At 39.7% G+C, this 20,911-nt stretch overlaps 3 protein-coding genes across 3 annotated transcripts in view; 2 read left to right on the top strand and 1 right to left on the bottom strand.

Moving 5' to 3' along the window:
• LOC126295407 (heat shock protein 60A) overlaps window positions 1-17,167 on the bottom strand; it is a 66,638-nt gene extending 49,471 nt beyond the window's left edge. The window contains exons 1-3 of the mRNA XM_049987888.1: window positions 16,652-17,167; window positions 16,264-16,425; window positions 4,676-4,928 (exon numbers count right to left, since the gene is read on the bottom strand). Coding sequence (XP_049843845.1) covers window positions 4,676-4,928; window positions 16,264-16,425 — 415 coding nt within the window. The 5' untranslated portion in view covers window positions 16,652-17,167. The remainder of the gene's footprint in view (window positions 1-4,675; window positions 4,929-16,263; window positions 16,426-16,651) is intronic.
• A 171-nt stretch (window positions 17,168-17,338) lies between these two features.
• Window positions 17,339-19,015, top strand: LOC126295409 (10 kDa heat shock protein, mitochondrial). The gene is made up of 3 exons (XM_049987890.1): window positions 17,339-17,485; window positions 17,567-17,734; window positions 18,592-19,015. Exons 1-3 carry the CDS (start codon window positions 17,483-17,485, stop codon window positions 18,733-18,735), a joined length of 315 nt encoding a protein of 104 aa, XP_049843847.1. The 5' UTR covers window positions 17,339-17,482; the 3' UTR covers window positions 18,736-19,015.
• A 470-nt stretch (window positions 19,016-19,485) lies between these two features.
• LOC126295408 (beta-1,3-galactosyltransferase 6-like) overlaps window positions 19,486-20,911 on the top strand; it is an 89,536-nt gene continuing 88,110 nt past the window's right edge. The window contains exon 1 of the mRNA XM_049987889.1: window positions 19,486-19,771. The gene's annotated coding sequence lies outside the window, so the exon portion shown is untranslated. The remainder of the gene's footprint in view (window positions 19,772-20,911) is intronic.

The following is a 20,911-nucleotide window of genomic DNA, read 5'->3' as shown; positions in this document are numbered from 1 at the left end:
CTGCTGCAAGCAGAAGTGTATCACTGCACACTGTTTAGCACATGTCAAACATGGGGTTGCAGCAGCAGAGAACACTTACATGTTCCCACATTAAACAACAACCTTGTTAATTATGGCTCCAGTGAGCATGGGATTGCAGAGTAGTCATGTAGATGTAGGTCACTGAGAACTGACTGAATAAGCTGCCCAGTTGAATAGATCATTTCTCATTACATCATCAGGTGTGACTCATGACTTGCGCGCACACCCACTCGTCCTACGTTGTTCACTTTTGCATCATTTTAATGATCACTTTAGAAAACATTATCAATTTAACAGCAACCATCACAAATGGGAGAGCCATAAAATTGCATTACTGTAATATTGTGAGGGTAGTTGTTAGGGTTTGCAGTTTGCCTTAATTCTACTATAAATATGACACATTTGCTGTGTGAGCAAGAAATTTCAGAAGCTTAAGTGGATGAAACTGCTCAATAACTCACCTTGTGCTTTTTTCTTGGGAGCATAATTATACTTTGTTGTACTTATTTTAAAATATATAATGACTAAGAACCACAGTAAACATGAAAAATAAATTTTGAAGCCTTTTAGTATTCTTACTCCTGAAGACACATCAATTAGGTGTGCGCCAGTAACACTTTAAATAAAAGCACAAATGGCTGGTTTCCTAGGTCCAATATTGATATTAAGTGCCTGGTCTCCAAATAATCTGGAGCACTTTGACTCATAAGTTTGTCATAGATAATGGCCTGGGTCAAGAGAGTACAGTATATGAAGTTTGTAAGAATGATAACTGAAGGCTCCACAGAGAATCACCATTTGTCACTTCTAGTATGATGTTTCACGATATTGTCTGATCAGCACAGATTTCCATCATGTTTTAATGACTGATGTTTTCAGGTCTACCAGTTCTTACACTCATGACCATTTTTGTTAGAAATTTATTCAGTTTGTGGACATTGATTATCAAAATTTTATTAACATCACCTGACGGAACAATCCAGTTACAGTTATCTTAAAATAACGCGGGGGGGGGGGGGGGGAGGAGAGAGAGAGAGAGAGAGAGAGAGAGAGAGAGAGAGAGAGAGAGAGAGAGAGAGAGAGAGAGAGAGAAAAGGCATGTCCCATTTTCACCATATCTTCAGCATTTTGGTAATATGCTTTCAGTGTGTAACGACTTTGTCCATCAAACAAAAAATCCTCCGCAAATAACCAGCTAGTTGTGCAGACAGTGGGGTTTAACACACCCCACCATGCTTCACTACCGCAAGTCACTGGTGAAAATTATAGCTGGTATCAAGACACTTAGTACTTTAAACTCTAGCCAAAGTTTCAGCTCATACACCATATGCTGCTGAAACAGTTTTCTCTGAATATGAGCACAACTGATGCCTTTATCAAATCAAATCACTAGCAATTTCTTTACAGCACTGTGATACCACTCACAGTAATTAAAACTAACTCTGAAGTTACATTTCAATTTCACACCTTTCTAGTGCAGTCACACCTCAGGTTGCATCATCAGACACCAACAGGAATCCTGATTGGCTACTGCTGTTAAATAGTCTCCACTTGCTATAATTTGGAAACATACAAAGCTGCGAACGGATAAACAACATAGCAGTCTGTCACACCCACTTGGGACCAGTTACACCAGTCACAAAGCAAACTTACAGCAAACCTAATTCCATGTGACACAGACTTTACCCTTACATTCAACATGCCTACAGAGTCAACTATTCTGCGTGGTTTTCATTGCCCAATATCTTACTGCACAATTTGTCGTTTTTACCTGCATTGTCAATTATACGATGTCCTCTATGTGGTTCTTCATTAGCAGTACAGACAATTTTGTAACTATGGCAAACAAAGAACAAGTGCGCGTGCATGCATTTTTAGCCCTAGAAACCTAAAAATGCACCTGCAAACACCCCCCCCCCCCCCCCCCTACACACAGAGTGACAACCCAGCATCAGGGTAGCACAGTTAAAAGTAGACCCCCATTCCCTTTGAATGCGAATGCAATATTTCAACCACTGAAATGGAGTACACAGCTACAAAAATGGACAGTTTTATGCAATAATTCATTGTTAGCATTCTTCTGTCAGCATTTCTGTTTATTTCATCAGTCAAGTTGGACATTTCTCTTTGTGGTGTGCAAAATGACTTTCTCAAAAGAAGAAATAATTGAAATTCTGGAAGCAAATGTGAAAACAGGTCTGATTAAGGAAACTCAAAATTTTCAGGTCAAGTATCCAGATAGAGGACTACCAGCACATAGAGCAATTCAGAGTCTTTATAAAAATTGGCGCACTTATGGATTGCGCAAAACGTAAAATGACGGACTTCCTTCAGTTCGCACACCACAAGTTATTGCAGACATTCACTGAATAATTATTCAGAGTCCAAAGAAGTCTATGGGTAAATTGGCCCAACAGGTGCACGTAAGTGGGAGGAGTTGCCAGTGGCTATCGAAAAGTTAATTTGAAGCCATATCATGTGACAGTTGTACAGCATTTATGGGAGGCTCACAGAAACTTTTAAAGATTACTTCATGTGGCTCTTGAATAACATTAATGAGGGTTTGTTAGATCTTTCCATTACATCTTGAGTGAAAAGATGGTTTCATCTTTTAGGTTATGTGAATTCAAAGAACACAAGGTATTGGGCAATGGAGAATTCTAACATTGTGCATCAGTAACTACTCCATGATGAAAACAAGTCAACATTTGTCGCAGTGTAACAGGAACACACACCACGGGACCGATACATTTTGGACATTACACTCAATACTTTTGCACTCAACTCACTGAAAATTAAAGACAATACTGCCTTTTCCAGCAAGATGGGGCAACATGCCAAGGTTTAGAGTATCCCTGGAGCTAGTCCACGACGTCTTCACTGAGGAAGGAAGTGTCAGCAAATATTAATGACAACCACATTTGCCAGATCCAACAACATGCTATTTTCTCCTGTGGAGACACTAGGAGCACGGCCAATGATACAAATACACACACAATACAGGAACTGAAAGACAGCAACAGCCGTGAAGTTGTCGCCACTGATATCTGAACTTTACGCCAGATGTATCTGGATGTGCTTAGACGTGCACAGCTGTGTATTGATGTGGCAGGGGGTCACTTTCAACATCTATAAATGTATTTTTCACTGTAAATGAATGATAAGTCCATTTCAACTCTCAATTTCTGTAATTTCATTGCATTTCCTTTATAATTACATGGATACAGCTATCTGCTCCACCCTGTAGCACCAACTCGATGCTCTTACACGAGTAATGCACATCATCAAGCAGCTAAAGGTGAACAGTTGCTTTATTCATTTTGTTGATTTTAGAAGTTCTGTCATTTTAGTAACCTACAGTGTGTTTCTAAAACCACTGACATAAAATGTCTGCAATGATTAAATCCACACATCCAGGGGAAGGAACTGTGTGGTAGTTATGCAATGCAGTTTTCATATTGCACCTCTTTGAAAAGCATACAAGCCAATTTGTGAACTTGCTGCAGAAACAAAGGTGCCAACACACATTGCAAACACAGTAAGTGTTGCTAATTAAGCAGCTAGAAGTAAGCGTGTGTTTTCCTTTAACCTCCCCCCCCCCCCATATTATACACATTTAATAACTCCATTGAGCCTTCTACACTTTGAAGTACAGATGGTCTCTAGTTAAAGCAGATGTAGTGACCCACTAAGTATAATACAGGACAGCCAAACCAGAAACTGAGGAGAGGGAGGGTGGTGGTGGTGGTACATCAATTGTCCTAAGCCCTAATGCCTCACACTGCCACTGTCAACAGATAGCAGTCACTGAAACTGGTTGTACAACAATACTGCTTCTTACATGCAGCCCCAACTATGTAAACATACTATTAGCCCGAAGACTTCAGATGGCTGCTGGGCTGGGCACTAACTCGAGCAGCGACAGTGAAGTCTGTATGCTATGAAGTTCAAGGGATACCTTCCTTACTTTCCCCACTTTACAATGCAGCCAGTTATTAATGGGCCTGGAAACAATGTTTTCAGAAACACACAAACTTCTGACAACCTCTGAGCAATATCTATAATTGCAGGTATATACACACACAGGGGAAAAAAGTCATTGGATTTTTCTCAGATTTCCCAGATAAAAATACTGCTGGCAAAAGTACTGTTTTTTTTTTAGTTAAGTGATGAAGTACTTAACCTCGGAGCTGTAAAACTTATCAATCCTTCTGATCATGAAGATTTTATACACTGGTGTAGAACTTACCAGCAATTTAGGAAATAGAACCAAGGAAAAAGCAATGAGTTTTGGAAAGATCTCTGATGAGTGGCACCCTAATATATTTTGTTAATAGTTTGTGGTATAATTGTTTCTCACACAAACGATTTTGTATTCACATGTAACCCCCCTCCCCACCACTGTAAAGTTGCACATACAAATACCTCAATATTTTGGATGAATTAATCAGAAACTTTACAGGTACAGATTAGGCCCAACATTGGTCATAACATCTTTAAATAAGAAGGCTAACTAGTTTCAGTAACTATTTACCATTAACACAAAACCTAGACTGTAAACCTACACAGTACCCAGATTCACCCCCAACACCAGAAAGGTGGCTTCTTAAACAGAAACAATTACCAACAGGAAATGAAGCGAGATGGTACACACCTCTGCGAATTTCTATAGGGTTCGCACCCTTGCTGATCTTTTCGAAGCCTTCTTTGGCGATGGCGCGTGCCAACACGGTGGCAGTCGTTGTGCCGTCTCCAGCCTCCTCGTTAGTGTTGTTGGCTACATCTTGCACCAGCTTGGCACCGATGTTCTGGAACTTGTCCTTCAGCTCCACACCTTTCGCGACAGTCACGCCATCTTTGGTTATCTTCGGACTGCCCCAGGACTGCTCCAATATTACGTTGCGGCCCTATAACAATGATTTGAGTCAAAATACTACTCAAAAATGTAAAGATTGTAGAGTTACAGACTATTCCCTGTAACACTAATGCTTTTCCTGCTGAGTGAAGACAGATGAATCTCTAAGTTTTGTCTAAAGAATTTTATTAAACATGTCAACATAAAAAGAATGTGTGGATTTTCTGTTTCGTTTGAGCACATGACCTTGTGACATTGAGGCCTGGTGGTTTTCAGCAGATGCCATAGCACAGGCCAATATGACTGCCAATTGCCTGTGACTGGAAGAAGATATTGCCTGCATTGTAAAGAGCTTCACTGAATATAATTATAATATCAACTACGAAAATATGTTACGAAAGATGTTTTATAGTGTTGAATTCTGTAGCGGTATGTTCTTGCTGAGTCTACTGGTCACGAATGTGATCTGCTATTGTACATTGCAGTTATTGTGGCACTCTGTAATAACATTGTTCTCCGTAGTGAAGAATTACTGGAATTTCAACTGCGAGGGACATTTACTTCATTAAAAAAATTTTACGGTACATCAGGATAAGAAGTAGAATTCTTATCTTCAGAAAGTGAAGAAGTCAAATTATTCTGAAGTATCTCCGACAGGGGCTTGGGTGGAGGCCACGATAGCAGGAATCAACCTTAAAAAAAATTGAAACACTGACATTAGCAAATTACTCTGTAATTTTGCTCTTAACTAATAAGAGTTCTATGGAATTCAATCACAAACATATTTTCTCTTCTCATGTTATTGGAGTTGAAGATTCTTCAAGATATGTTTCTGCTCAGGAAAAACAGAACACCTTTACTAACTAGAGATAGCACGTTCATATTCACATGATATGTAAATTAATATGTTCTGCAGAAATAATTAGCATTTGAGTCATAACAGCCTGCGGGTTCAAGGTCAACATCGGTATCATGGTGCAACATAACCTACCGGTAAAATGTGCCTACGGCTTGTGTTGTTGCTATGACCAGAAGGTAATGGATGCGCAAATGTGCAGGAAGCCTCACAGACAAATGCACGAACAGTAACGTCAAATCAGTTTGTTTCAAGAAGGGTGCACTTTTGCCACGAGGGAATGTGATGCAGGGAAATTCCTGCTCGTGTTGGAAGAAGTGTTTTGGCAGTGCAACGTGTGTGTGCAGAATGGTTCACAGACAGCCACAGAACACTAAGAGACGGGTCAAGTCGCGCCACCCATATCACCTCCCAAGTTTGACACCTGATCTGAGTGCCACGGCAGAACAGATCTGCGTCGTCCTCGCCTCTGGCACAACGGTGAAACAATGTAATACATTGTACACTGTCAGGGGTGACAGACTGTCACCATTTATTGCGACATGGGTTATGTAACAGTTGCCCACTTCTCTGACTACCTTTGATGAATGAGCAGAAACATGCTAGACGGCAATGGTGTATGGAATGACATCACTGGGTTGGTTGGTTGGTGGCTGAAGGGACCAAACAGGAAGGTCATCAGTCCCTTGTTTCAAAGGTGGTCTATTCGAGCAGATTTACATCTCAGAAGAGTCAGAACGATAAAAGGTAAAAGACTAAAAAACATAAAAGTGCAGCTGTGTTGCCAACAGTGAAAACAAAAAGAGGGAAGTCAGCCGGTGGGCAAACCCAAGGCTATGCTAGAGGCAGGAAATTTTCCACCACTGATGCAATACAAGCAAGACCACCTGCTATTCAAAAGCATTCACCTGCTAGATTGTAAAAGTACGTATTGTAGGAGGAGACTAACCAAATCCATCAAGCAATAAAAACAGAGTAAAACGGAAAGAATAGAGGATCTTTGCTGGGGGGGAGAGGGGGGGGGGGAATCAGGAATCTCCAAACACAGCTTACAGTGGGAGACACCCCAACCCTCACTGCCCTGTCGCTACTCCAGAGGGAAATTAAAAACCTTAGAACTGAAAATAAAAACCACTTCCACAGAGGAAGCTGAGAACCAGTTCAACCACCTGGGAATCATCTGCCAATATTAAAGGTAAAGTGCAGGGAAGTCTGTACTTAGTACGCAGAGCCAAAAGAAGGAGCATTTCACTAAAATGCGGGCTTCTGAGTGGAAGGCTCCACAACCAAAGTGGGGGTGGCACGTTATGCAAAAGAAAATGATGGGTCAGCCTGGTATGGCTGATGTGGAGATGACACAGGGTGGTAGAGTCCTTCAGGGAGAGACGAAAGGAAGAACATCACGGGACAGGTGTCACCTTAATCGCACAAAGTTCCTTAGACAGGGAGGTAGTCTCCCAAGATTGGCCCATGTCTGGGCGAAGTGGGATTTGATATGAAGCCATAAATCCACCACGGGGGAATTACAGAGAAGGGGTGGCTCGCGGGGTAAGAGACTGCTCCCCAGCCAAACAATCAGCAAGCTCATTACTTGGGATACCCACATGACCAAGACAATGGAACAAGCAGCATGGTGAAGATCAGCAAGACCAAGGAATGGGGGGGGGGGGGGGCATCACCGATCAATAGCCTGAAAACCACTCATTGAGTCCGTAAATAACAAAACGCGGTAGTGTTGCGACTGTTCAATAAAGGTAAGGACCTGTGAAATTGCCATCAATTCCACAGTGAATATCCCACATGCAGTTGGCAGGAGATGATTTTCCATGCCAACAGAGGACATGAAGGCATACACCACACGATCAGCAGATTTAGAGTCATCGGAGTTAAAAAAAAACAACAGCATCCAAAAACTCCCATAAAATTCAGCAGAAAAAAACAATGGAACACCATCGCGGGAACGGAATTTTTTGGACCTCGGCAGAGATCCATCCGAATTTGGGGCCGAGGAACTAAGAGGCGCGGAGGGGGGGTGGGGTTGTTTAGGACGTAATGTGGATGACAGGGCAAAGAAGGAAGACCCGCCCCAGGGCGGGAATCAGGTGGGCGATGTCCTTGGTCTGGGAACAGGATAGAATAGGAAGGACGAGTAGGAGAGGAATGGACAGTGATTGCATAAGAAACCAGAAGCTGAGACTGCAGAACGGAAAGGAAGGAGGGAGGGAGGGAGGGAATCCCAGATCCAACCAGGAGACTATCTACAGGGCTAGTAGGGAAGGCACCGGTGGTGAAACGGGATACCACGATGGTGGACCAGATCCAACGGGTGCAGTTTGGAAGCAGCAGACAAACCATAAACTTAACAACCGTAGTAAAAGCAAGACAGCACTAAAGCCCGATAAAGGTGAAGAAGAGTGGAACGATCAGCACCCCAAGGGGTGTGGGCAAGGAAGCGAAGGACATTGAGTTTACGGAAACATCCTATCTTCAGAAGTCTGATATGAGGCAGCCAAGTGAGCTTGTTGTCGAAAACAAAACCCAGGAAACTAAACTGTGGGACCACAGGTAATTGTGCATAGAGGTAAATCTCTGGATTGGGGTGGACTGTAGTACAGCAACAGAAATGGACCACCGGTGATTTTAAAGGAGAAAATGAAAACCATGTGAGAGGGCCCACGCAGAGGCACGCCGTATAGCACCATGGAGCTGTCGCTCTGCAGAGGCTATCTAAGAGGAACTAACCCAAATACATAAGCGACAGTCGTAAAAGCTTCTTTCCTCAATTTCTTGGAAAATTGTTGTCAGCCTCCCATATATGCAGATGAAAACATGGCCAATTTTCAATTCTCAATCAACCCCATGAATTCTTAGATGCCTGCGCGACGTGAAGTTTGAGGGTGGATCCACACTGTTTTGGTGTGTGTGTGTGGGGGGGGGGAATGCTTGGCTGACACTTTTCCTATTCCTTCAGTTCTCAGTGACGTAAAGAATTTGCCAGACTGACTTTAAAAAGAAAATCCACTGAATTCTGCTTTGGTAATTAATAAACTAGTAACAAACTCAGGAATGCTTTGCAACTGCTAAATATCTATGTCCTAATCTCCTCCTTGACTACCCCCTCTCCCCACCCCGAACCCTCCTTCCCCCTACGTCCATCACCATGCTCCTCTTGCTGCCACCTCCCTTCTCTCTCTCATCCTTCGCCTTGTTTATTGTCCTAATTTTAAGATTTTGTAGCAGTGTGCATGAACCTGAAATTTTCCAGTTTTCTTTTACAACCAACAGAGAAAGAAAACAAAAATACCACATGGTGGTGTATACAATTTTTTTTACAAAAATTATATAAGTAGGTATATATATGGGAGAAAATTTGTCAAATGGTTTAATGCTCGGCTACTGTAGTTAAAACTGACAGAGAAAGAAAACAAACCCACATTTTGACAACAAGTGCACCACAGCATTTTCTCTCTTGCAATCAGGTTTAACAGAAAATGTATGAATTGCTAATTTACAAAAATATAGAGCCTACATCAGTCTGAATGTATTTAGCATATTCCTGAAGTAAATGACTGACTGACAGATTTTTTTGTAACAATGTTTCATCTTTACATATTACGTATGTATTTGTATAGTAAAAAAATACATAGCCTACGTACATTCAGACATTCGTTAGAGCTTTGTGTGAAAATTTGAAAAATATAAGTAAATCAGTAAAGTACTTTTCTGAGATTTTTGGTAATATTTCCTCTTTTCATATTAAATACATATTTGTTTATCACATACTTTAAAAGGAAAGTATAAACTAACTTTCACAGTTCAGATGCCAAACTGCACAGCAAACACTCTCACAACACATGCAAAAATGACCACTCTAAACACATAGAACTCAGTAAAATAAACACAAGGGACACTGCAGAGACTCACTTGTTTCAAGTAGTCAACTAAGACAAAGTCGACTGTATGAAAGGGGCCCCAATAGAGTTAAAGATAAATTTCTCTCTCTCTCTCTAAAAAAAAAAACCACCACACACACGTGAAGCGGTATTTCAACCTCTGGTATAATGCTCAGTTGCGGATGTTCGTCCAACGGCATTACTTTCATTATTATAAAGCTCCCACTCCTTATGCTTCGAATGACCAAGCATAACAACCTTTTAAAATTATGATGTATTGTCATGCTCGGTGAACACCAATGATGAAATGTAGGTGACTGCACGTATCAGAGCACATCAGTAGACCCAGAAGGAGATCACTGTAACCACGGCCAAAATGCCGGTTTCCAGTGTAGTTTTCCTATGTTATGACACAGTAAGATACTCTGAAAACTGTCAGGCTACTGAGCACTTTCAGTCAACATGTATTTGGTTCCCATAGGGAAGAGTTTTCTGTCAAGGCACCTCTGAGTAGAAGTAGTTGGGAGAAGCGCAATTTCTTTATCTCTCAACAGCAGACATTAGCAATTTTCAATTCTCACAGCCAATACTGTCTTGATAACTTGCAGCATGTTTTTTGCTGCCTTTGGATGAATTGAAGATTGAAATAATGTCTGTTCTAGAATTAGCAAAGTCAGCTACTACTCTTTTTCTGATTTTGCTGTAGCTGGTAAAGTACTCGATACTTTTTCTATCTGCTCAACTTCATATTTGTAATTTCACAACTTTAAAGCTCTGTTTAAGAACTGTAAAAACTGCAATCAGTCTTATAATCTCTAAATGCAGTAGGAACAGCAATGTTTGAAAAGTACTGGTAGATTTCAAACACATGCTCTACTTACACCTGACTGCACAAATGGCTTAAGAACAAATCAAAAGAACAGGGAGGCAATGACATTTTCTCCTCTTCAATAACGACTCTGTTTACCTGCGAGTCCAGGAGTAACAACTGCATAGACAGTGGGAACTATCAAGGAACGAACATTAGAATTCCTAAAGTGAAGAGGATACTAGAATATTGACTAATGTGCATTTACAATGCCACAGGGTGTTGTGCTGTGCACAGATGTAGACAATTCGGTGCTGTCAGTAGTAGCCAACTGGATGATAGTACACAGTGGTAAACGTGAACCTTTGAATCTAATGAATTCTTTCAGAATTAAATATGGACTGATTACATTTGTTTTCGAAATGGTGTCAGAATAACTTTTGCTGAAATGGTTATTATGAATTTTAAGGTTGATTATCAATTTTCATATATCTTTGATGATGGTAAAAAAACTACACGTACTTACATGCTGACCTGTAGCATAGCATGAGATTTTGCTTAAGAATTACAGGAGACAACAAATCAACACAAAAATGCAGTTGCTTTAATATGATGTGTAGTAAGGTCCAAAGAGGGATTTGTCACTGCAGTAACCTACTTCTATGCCTGATTTCCATTTTTGTAAAAAAGTGCAATTCATTGCAACAACAGTTGTCAACTGCAGCTTGCAACTGAAGAGCTGGATACACTGTTAAGTGCACTTTTACCAAAAAAGTCTTAAGAGAGACTGAGGGACACCCAGCAATAAGTAACCTGACACTTGACAGGGAAATGTTAAGTGAACACTTAAAAATTAGAGTATCTAAGTAGAGCAATATACTTCAGATGTGTAGAGCCACAAACTTTGCTGAAGCAAGTAAGAAATGGGGCTGCCAACAAACCAGTCACAGGAATGATGACAGAATCTGCCAAGATAGTTTAAGGAGAGTTTGTACCTTTGAAGATATATATATATATATTAAAAACAAAGATTCCAAGACTTACCAAGCGGGAAAGCGCCAGCAGACAGGCACATGAACAAAACACACAAACAGAAAGAAACTTCCACATGGGCTCGTTCATTCCTTGAAATGTACTTTACTAGATAAGTATGTGTCTTTAATTGCATTCTAATAATTAAAAACTTTGAATTTTCATTTACTTGAAGGGCAGTACAAGTTGCCATGCCTCCTTTTGCCTTCTATCAATTTGAAACTTCTAACTTTATTTTACTTTGTTGATTTATGATGGTATTCCATGCTCATGACTGGCTCCCTGTTCGCATGCAACTTTCACTCATTGCTTTCATTTATGGTGTGTTTTCTGTACATGTTTAAATCGGAAAGTATGTTTTCTGACAAGATGGCTCAAAATGGAAGCAAAAGTATACAAGAAATGTGGGCTGTTCTAGGTTACATTCAACATGTCCTGAAACTTCCTCAGTGATTACTAGTATTTCTCTAGCAGTAAAAATATTAGCACCAGTGCTTCCAGAAGATATATGAACATTGATTCAAGTGCAGAATCTTTAAGTACTAAATATAATAATGAACAGACAAGTGACAACGTAGTCACTGATACTGAAGTATTGTCATCTGCAATATCTTCATTTGCAATTTGTAAAGTTTATCGTGTTAGTGACAGTTCATAACAAAATAAAGATACCACTGCAAGATATGGATTTTCTACTAAACTATTTCTGAAATGCAAGAACTGTAAAGCTCAGTATCCATCTCTTACCAGTAGGAAGATTGACATTGTGTATGGAACTAATGTTAGGTTTTTGTCTGGATTGGGTACTATTCGTAAAGGTGAATTAGCTGGTACGACCCTATGTGCAGTCATGAATTTCCGAAGTGGCCCAACAAGATTCCAGAAGTATACAGGTACATTATATGAAGCTGCTAAGCATTTTGCAATTGCCTCTATGAAGATGGCTGGCAATGAGGCAACTAAAATTAACGATAATTTTACAGATAATGCTGTGGCTGTTGATGGAGCATGGCAATGTAAAGGGCATAGGGGGCATACATGTCCAAATAGTGTAGTAACTACACTGAAGCACCAAAGAAACTTTTACAGCCATGCATATTCAAATAGAGAGACATGGAAACAGGCAGAATACAGCATGCAGTCAGCAACACGTATATAAGACAACCAATGTCTGGCGCAGTTGTTAGATCGGTTACTGCTGCTACAATGGCAGGTTATCAAGATTTAAGCTAGTTTGAACATGGTGTTATAGCTGCTGCACGAGCGATGGGACACAGCATCTCCGAGGCAACGAAGTGGGATTTTCCCGTATGACCATTTCACAAGTGTACTGTAGAAATCAGGAACCTGGTAAATCATCAAATCTCCAACACTGCTTCAGCCGGAAAAGATCCTGCAAGAAAGTGACTGGCAACGATTGAAGAGAATCATTCAACGTGACAGAAGTGCAACCCTTCCACAAATTGCTGCAGATTTCAATGCTGAGCCATAAACAAGAGTCAGCATGTGAACCATTCAACAAAACATCACTGATACAGGCTTTCAGACCTGAAGGTCCATTTGTGTACCCTCGATGTCTGCTTGGCACAGAGCTTTATGCCTCGCCTGGGCCCGTCAACACTGTCATTGAACTGCTGACTGGAAATAAGTTGCCTGGTCAGACAAGTCTCACTTTAAATTGTATCGAGCAGATGGACACATACAGGTAGAGAGACAACCTTATGACTCCATGGACCCTGCATGTTACCAGGGGTCTGTTCAAGCTGTTGGAGGCTCTGTAATGGTGTCCGGCGTGTGCAGTTGGAATGATACGGGACCCCTGATATGTCTTGATATGACTGACAGGTGACATGTACATAAGCATCCTGTCTGATCACCTGCATCCATTCATATCCACTGTGCATTCTGATAGACTTGGTAATCCCAGTAGGACAATGCGACACCCTGAACGCCCAGAATTGCTACCAAGACATGAACGTTATTGAGCATATCTGGAATTCCTTGCAATGTGCTGTTCAGAAGAGCCCGCCACCTCTTCGCACCCTTATGTTTTTATAGACAGCACTGCAGGTTTCATGGCGTCAGTTCCCCACCACTACTTCAGACATTAGTTCAGTCCATGCCATGTCATGTTACACTCACTTCTGCATGCTGGTGGGGGCCCTACACAATATCAGGCAAGTATACCAGTTTCTCTGGCTCTTCAGTGTATAACAAGCACATGGGTAGTGGCCGAAGTGCTAGATGTAGAGGTACTGCATAAGTACTGTCATAAGTATGCATTTATAAAGGGTTAAGAAAAACTTGAATCTCAAGGAAGTTCTGTATGTGGTGTAAATTTTGAAGGGTTTGGGGGGAACATTGGAACTGCAAGTGCAGTAAATATTTTTTCCAGGTCAGCTGATATGTTGGGGCTAAGGTATGCAACATATTTAGGGTACGGAGACACCAAGAGCTTCAAGATTGTGGTAGAAACAAAGCCATATGGAGTTGTTCAGTGCAGAAAAGCTGGACTGTATTGGGCAAGTGCAGAAAAGAATGGGAACCCCCATCCACAAGTTGAAGAACGATATGAAAGGCATAAAATTGCTGGACTGAAAACCACAATCTGTGAAAGGTAATCTCACAGATAAGGAGACAGTTAGCATAATAATTATGGTATGGAAAATAGATGGAACTGTGTCAGTATGATGAAAATGAAGCAGGATATCTGGGCAATTTACCATCAAACTATCAATTGATGAGGAGCATTGTCATTCCTTTTACCCACAAGTGCCAACTGTGTTTTACAACTACAACAGTGCTCTAGCAGCTGGTGAACAGTATATAGTCATAGGGACTCATTACCTGCTGGAGTGTGCAATATAATTAAGCCCGTTTTAAGAAGTCTGACTGATCAAAACCTGTTGTGTAAGTGTTTGTATGGAAAAAGACGAAAATCAGACAAATCATTTAAGAGTGTCATATGGTCTACAATTCCTAAAACGGTACTTTTAGATAGGCCTAAGGATACATCGAATCTGGGTGTTTATGATGCAGTTCTTTCATTTAATGATTGCAATGTGGGAGTATTAGGATGCTTCAAAAGATACGACATACAACCTGGGAAAAATATGATGATGGTATGTTACTAGTTGGATGCTGTCTGCGTGAAGAAAGCAAATTATGAAATGACTAGGCTAGCTAGGAAGCCAAGAATGCACTCAAAGAATGCTGGGAGGACCAGGGAGAATGATGAAAATGCAGATGACTCAGGATATGGTGCAGGGATCTTCTGAGGCGAGTTACATACTATGTTCAACTTTAAAGCCTGTTTCCTGAGATTTTATTTTTTAACATTAAGGAACTCACCATTGTAGAAAAGTAAAACTTCAACATCTTACAGAAATTGGTACAAACTTCATTGATTCATTTTTTAAATGATGGTAAATTAAATATTTTAGAAAGTTAAAAAACTGAAATATTTGAACATTTTTATTACACCTTGCAGAAAGTTCTTTAAAAACAAATTATACAAGCTACTTATCTATAAAAATAGCGAGAGAGAGAGAGAGAGAGAGAGAGAGAGAGAGAGAGAGAGAGAGAGACCCTTCCTCTACCAGCCATTACGATGTAATAACATTATCACGGCAGGAAAAACGTACCTAAAATTGACAAATTTAACATTTTGAGTATACAAGGTACAAGAACTAGTACATCACAGACCATGATGCGCAACAAGTATGTGATAGGGTTTAGAGAACATACAATGACACTAAAGATATACTACACAGTGAATGAATGTCTATCTGCTCCTGCCATGGACTGAGTGAAATCATGTTGGGGTATCTCATGATAACTTAGCAATGCAGCTATTTTACTGTATTGCAACATTTCTGTATAAGATAAGCCCTAGCAATGCAGCTATTTTACTGTATTGCAACATTTCTGTATAAGATAAGCCCTAAAACTTTACTTTCTTTCACGAGACCGGACCTTGTTATGATACATACCTGCGATGATTCACTCTACTCATCATACTTAACAGTAGGCTATTATTAAAAAGCTGCTGAAAATAAAACTGAAAACAAATGAAGGAAATTTGTCAATAGGTGTAAGGGAAGGCCACATATAAAATAAAACAACTGAATTGCTCAATCAAGCAAACTGTGTGTCCTTCAAGATCAACTGTGTGTTTTGGAAACTGACTAGTGGCTTCCTTTACCATTCTGTATTCATCCTCTGATACAGGACACATGGATTAGCATTCAATTCCTCACTGCTTCTAGTTGATTTACATGATCATGTTACTCCAAAATTCCAGCACACGATGGCTTCAATTTGCGAATAACTGTGAGCTCATCTGAAATATTTTCTGGAACAAACTCAGATGAACGAAGAACACTGATTCCATAATCCATTTGTTCCTCTGTTGCATTATAGAACTAAGCACAATTTTCTACACCTTCACACATGATCAACTGTTTGTAGCAAGTTACCAGTTATGCTCTATCTTCTGTGTACACTACGAGATTTCGCGTTAGCTTAGATCGTTGCTATTTATTCATTCAATGACCATTTTATAACTGTGTACAATTTGTCAACTTCATACATAGAGAAATATGAGTTATTTGCTGCACGAACACGTAACAATTCCTCATTAAAGAGGACGGTATGTTATGCATTGTTACGTATATATATTATCGTTTATTTTTTTATGCCAGACTCAATTCTGGTAAACGTTTACTTGTAGTCAATAGCCTAACCAGAGCTCCATTAACATTTAACTAAAATGTAAGCAACTTGGCCGTAGACTTACCTTTGGTCCCATGGTAACAGCAACAGCGTCTGCTAGAATATCTACACCTTGCAACATTAATGCTCTTACTTCTGGACCAAACCGAACATCTTTTGCGAAAGATCGCACTTGATAAATTTGCTGCAAAGCATTTGATCGAAGTACTCGAGGTAGGCGATACATCTGAAATAAATAAATAATGTTGTATTATGCCTTCCTCAAGTAATTTAACACTATAAGAAAAATGCAAGTCCAATATTAAGTGTCTTCATACATAGTTATGAAACATCGCCGCTCCTAAACCGGGCCACCATCCTTTCGTTCTTTTTCCGAGAGATACGTGAAAATAATAAACATATTTACACTGTATACGTTGCTTAAGCTATGGGGGTCTTTACTTCATACGTACCTTGCTTAATATTGTTAAACTTAATAGAATTATACGTTTATTGTAACCCAAACGCCGGCTCGATGCTTCTCCCACGCCGCACGCAGCTTCAGATGAAAGTGGTGGCACATGGGAAGTGTAAAATCACGCGAGGACCCAAATCGAGCATGTCTGTTGATATACCTAATAAAGTGTGCAGATATGTAACGAAAAATGTTTCCTGTGAGAACTTATATCCATCCCAGAAAGGAATAATGTGGTTACAGAAAGCGCTGCGGCCATTTACAAGTTGTAGTTCTTCGAAGTAAAGAGATTTATGATTTAAAAAAATGGTAAATGCTTGATTCAGGGCCTCATTCTAGAAGCTACTGCAGAAGATGATGTAACAGTGTAAAGGATCGGTCTCTTTGATATTAATCTTCTTTCATAAATTTTTATTCAATTTAAGCATTTTACAATGCTAATAACTTTTCAGATTTTGATATATCGATAGGTAATATTTGTTTACACAGTTAAATGACCATTCTTATCTTGTCATTGATGAATAAATTGAAGAGTAACATGTAAACAGAAATGTTCTACTCACTATTTCTCCTGCCATCTAGTGTTGAAAATTTATAACGAATCAAGATAATTCGTATTATCACGTAGAAAACCGATGTAGTTAAAAACTTTGCTTAAGAGATGTCGCTAGCAAGTTGGGCCTAGGTGTGTCATTTGATGTTACCAGTCTATTGGAAAGAGAAACAACTGGGATCTGCAGCGGTCTTGAACTTTGGGTTATCGCGTGGTGGAAACGAAGCTGCTGGAAAAGCCGGTGTTGTTGTAACTTAGAGGTGCACATTGTAGAAAATGGTAAGATTACGCTGAATTTGTTTTTGAATGGTTTAATTTGCATAGCAGGAAGGTGTTTACGCATTACATTCTAATTTACAGGCTGCTGCAGCTGCTGCGAAGAAATTGCTTCCTATGTTTGATAGAGTGTTGGTTCAGAGGGCAGAGGCAATAACGAAGACGAAAGGAGGAATTGTAATCCCCGAAAAGGCGCAGGAGAAAGTGCAGAAGGCGACTGTAGTAGCTGTAGGACCTGGCGCAAGAAACAATGTAGGTAGTAACGTGTAACAAAAATTTGTTTACTTCTTATGCTAGAATTACGAAACACAAGCAAAAGTACGTGTGTGTACGGGGAGTTACGTGTGAAATGTTCGTGAAATCCACTGTTAATGAAGTTGCTAGGGAAATACTATTTATTTCGTGTTATTAATTGGCCTATGGCGTGTCTTAATAATTATTTAAACATAACCAGTAGATTGTGTAAGATTCGTGCATCCACACGAACTTGTTGGAGAAAGGTAGATAAAACTTTCGTACCGGCCTGTAACTTTCCAGTAGCTCAGCAGAAGTCGTATTTGGTGGATATTCTATCACAATTTTAATACTGTAAACATTTCGATGCATTATAGACAAGAAAAATATTGTGCCAGTTGATTAATAATATTAACAGTGGAAAGTGGCAATTCAGCAAATATACGCCCTGAAAGACTAAATGGCATCAGTCTTAAACTCAGCTTCTGTCTGGTTGTACAAGGCAAAACTATCTAGAACTGTGTCAATGTTTATCTGTAATCATGTGATAATTTGACACGAAAAATTACGTTAATCGCGAAAATGAGTATGGTAAAACAGGCGTTTCGCCGAAATTGGTAGATTTGGTGCTGACAGACCGATATGTGGTGTAGCTTAAGGTCTAGGATAGATTAAGAGGTGATAACCAATGGTTGTGAATGACAGATATGTTGTCCTAGCAGATTGATCTGTAGTGTAGCCAGTTATGTTCGCTCTGTATTTGGCCAGTTTGAGCCAAACGTCAGTTGTGCATTTTAGTTGCTTGTTAAAATTACAATGTTAAAAGTAGTTGAATTGATTTCATTGTACTCAATGCTGGCCTCTTTTTTTTCCAGAAAGGAGAACACATTCCCCCAACAATAAAAGTTGGCGACCAAGTCTTGCTACCAGAATATGGGGGAACAAAAGTAATTTTGGATGAAAATAGAGAGTACCATCTCTTCAAGGAGTCAGACATTTTGGCTAAACTAGACGGCTGACGTATTAAGTTTGTGAAGCTAAAATCAGATGTGCAAATGTAGTAAATCTTAGAACTGTGCGATCTGAACCATGGATTTGTGTTGGAAGTGAATGTTGGACTACAGGAACTGTGTTAGTGCAGTGTGCACATGTTAAATCTGACAGCCCAGAAACTGAGCTAACTTTGTTATTGAGTTAATTTTGCCAAACGTTAGATAACTATAATTGTGTTATATAAAGTATAAACTGTGTTCATCTGTTTTACAGTAAGTTTTCAATAAAATCCTTCTGGAAAGATAAGACAGAGTTTAAATCATATAAAACCCTCCAATTGGCCAATTATAGGGAGTTGAATTTAACAAATTCTTACGATAAACATGATAATCTGTGGACTGTGGCATTGAGCTTGTCCAGAATGCATTTAAAGTACGCATCGCCTGCCCCCAACTAATTTTCCTGATGATTACCTTTTTAATTTCGAGGAACATGAAGCAAACTGCAGAGCGTCGATAAGATTCTGTGTATTGGAGAATTATGCATCTGCGAGCTAATTACCGTAAAAGCTTGTTTGGGGTTTCCTTATAACAGTAACACTTTAAAACTGGGAAACGCTGCTCACAAGTATAATACTGACTCTTTGTGACATAAATTTGTCCGAAATTGCTAGCTATGTGTACAGCTTAACTGCTTTCGTCACACCTATTCGCAGCGGGAGACTGTGTAATCTTTGAAGGTAGCGAATGTACCGACGTACATACATCGCTGATGCTAATCGATAAACTGTCGGGCCAGCATTTTACGGATGAGATGGCTGACGTGAGAATGTGAAGTTCTGGGCGTCATTCTTAAGCACTATCTGTAATCGTTCGCCTACAAATCCGTCTTCCTCGTGGTGCGCTTCGCGTTTATATAATAGACGCGCGGACTAGACGTACCGGGGTGTAGGAGCGCTGAAATAACGATTCGCGTAATGCGCTATGAGCAGCGGCAAATTGACTCATAAGATCAGATTATCAAATCATTAGGTTACTGGTTTTTGCAAGTTGTAATACATACGTAAGTAAATTCAAGTAATGTGCAAGAGATGTTGATTACGATTGCCTTCGCCGCGCGTGATATTCAATGATGCACCTAATAAGTTAGAAGTTGCTAGTGTTACATTAAGGAAAGATTTACATAGTGTGCGAGCTCAAGTTATTCGCTTTTTAATTTGTACTTCGTTAGGTATGCCTGCCTTAATAATAATAAAAAAATATATGCAGCTGTGAAATTCGTAAATGTCAGGGGTGGTTGAAGAGTATGATGCATGTCATCAAACATGAGACTATATTCTACTAAAATCGTAGATTAGTACTGCGCTTTAAATAAAAGTGAACTGTTGTCTCATTTTTAGGTTGTACTTTGCATTGGGTACCACAGAGAGAAATTTGTAATGTCTTCATGAATACTGTGATTTTCTGATCTTTGAATGGTATTTTTAACATTGTAATTATCTGAGATGGCATAATATTTGGAAGAGCAGCTGAGTGGAACAGTGTCTTGAAAGGTTAAAAGGTAAACATAAACTAAAGTCAGACAATGTTAATGAAATGAAATTGAATTCAGTCAGGTAATGCTGACAGAATTAGATGAAGAACATGACATTAAAGTAGTAAATGAGTTTCACTATTTGGGGAGCAAAATAACTGATGGTGGCTGAATTAAAGACAGTATGAACTCAACACTGACAACTGTAAAAAAGCACCACTGAAAAAGAAAAAGTTGTTATAATGTAATACAAAATCGTTAGGAAAGTTTTGTTTCAAGGTGGTTGTCTTGTGGGTAGCCTTATACTGAAGTAAACCACGGTTGATAAGCAGATGAGATAGGAATAGAAACTTCTGCAATGTAGTGCTATAGAATAAGGCTGAAGACTAAGAGGCAATGTCAAGTAATGGAGGAGAAAAAAAATAATTTGTGGCACAACTTTACTAAAAGAAGGGGTTGGTGGAGAGGACACATCCTGAGTTATCCAGGAAATTGCAAATTTGGTAATGGAGGGACATGCGGGTTGACGTAAAAATAAATAAGTGGATTGTAGTAGACATACAGAGATGATGGGATTTCCACACCGTAACTAGTGTGGAGAGCTGAATCAGCCTAGTCTTTGGGTTGGTGACTGCAGCTACAACGTATTCTGTGAGCTTTCCAAATCCT

Source organism: Schistocerca gregaria, chromosome 11 (assembly GCF_023897955.1).
Source record: "Schistocerca gregaria isolate iqSchGreg1 chromosome 11, iqSchGreg1.2, whole genome shotgun sequence".
NCBI lineage: Eukaryota > Metazoa > Arthropoda > Insecta > Orthoptera > Acrididae > Schistocerca > Schistocerca gregaria.
The sequence above is the reverse complement of the archived record's forward strand: the minus strand, read 5'-3'. Positions and strand labels throughout refer to the sequence as shown.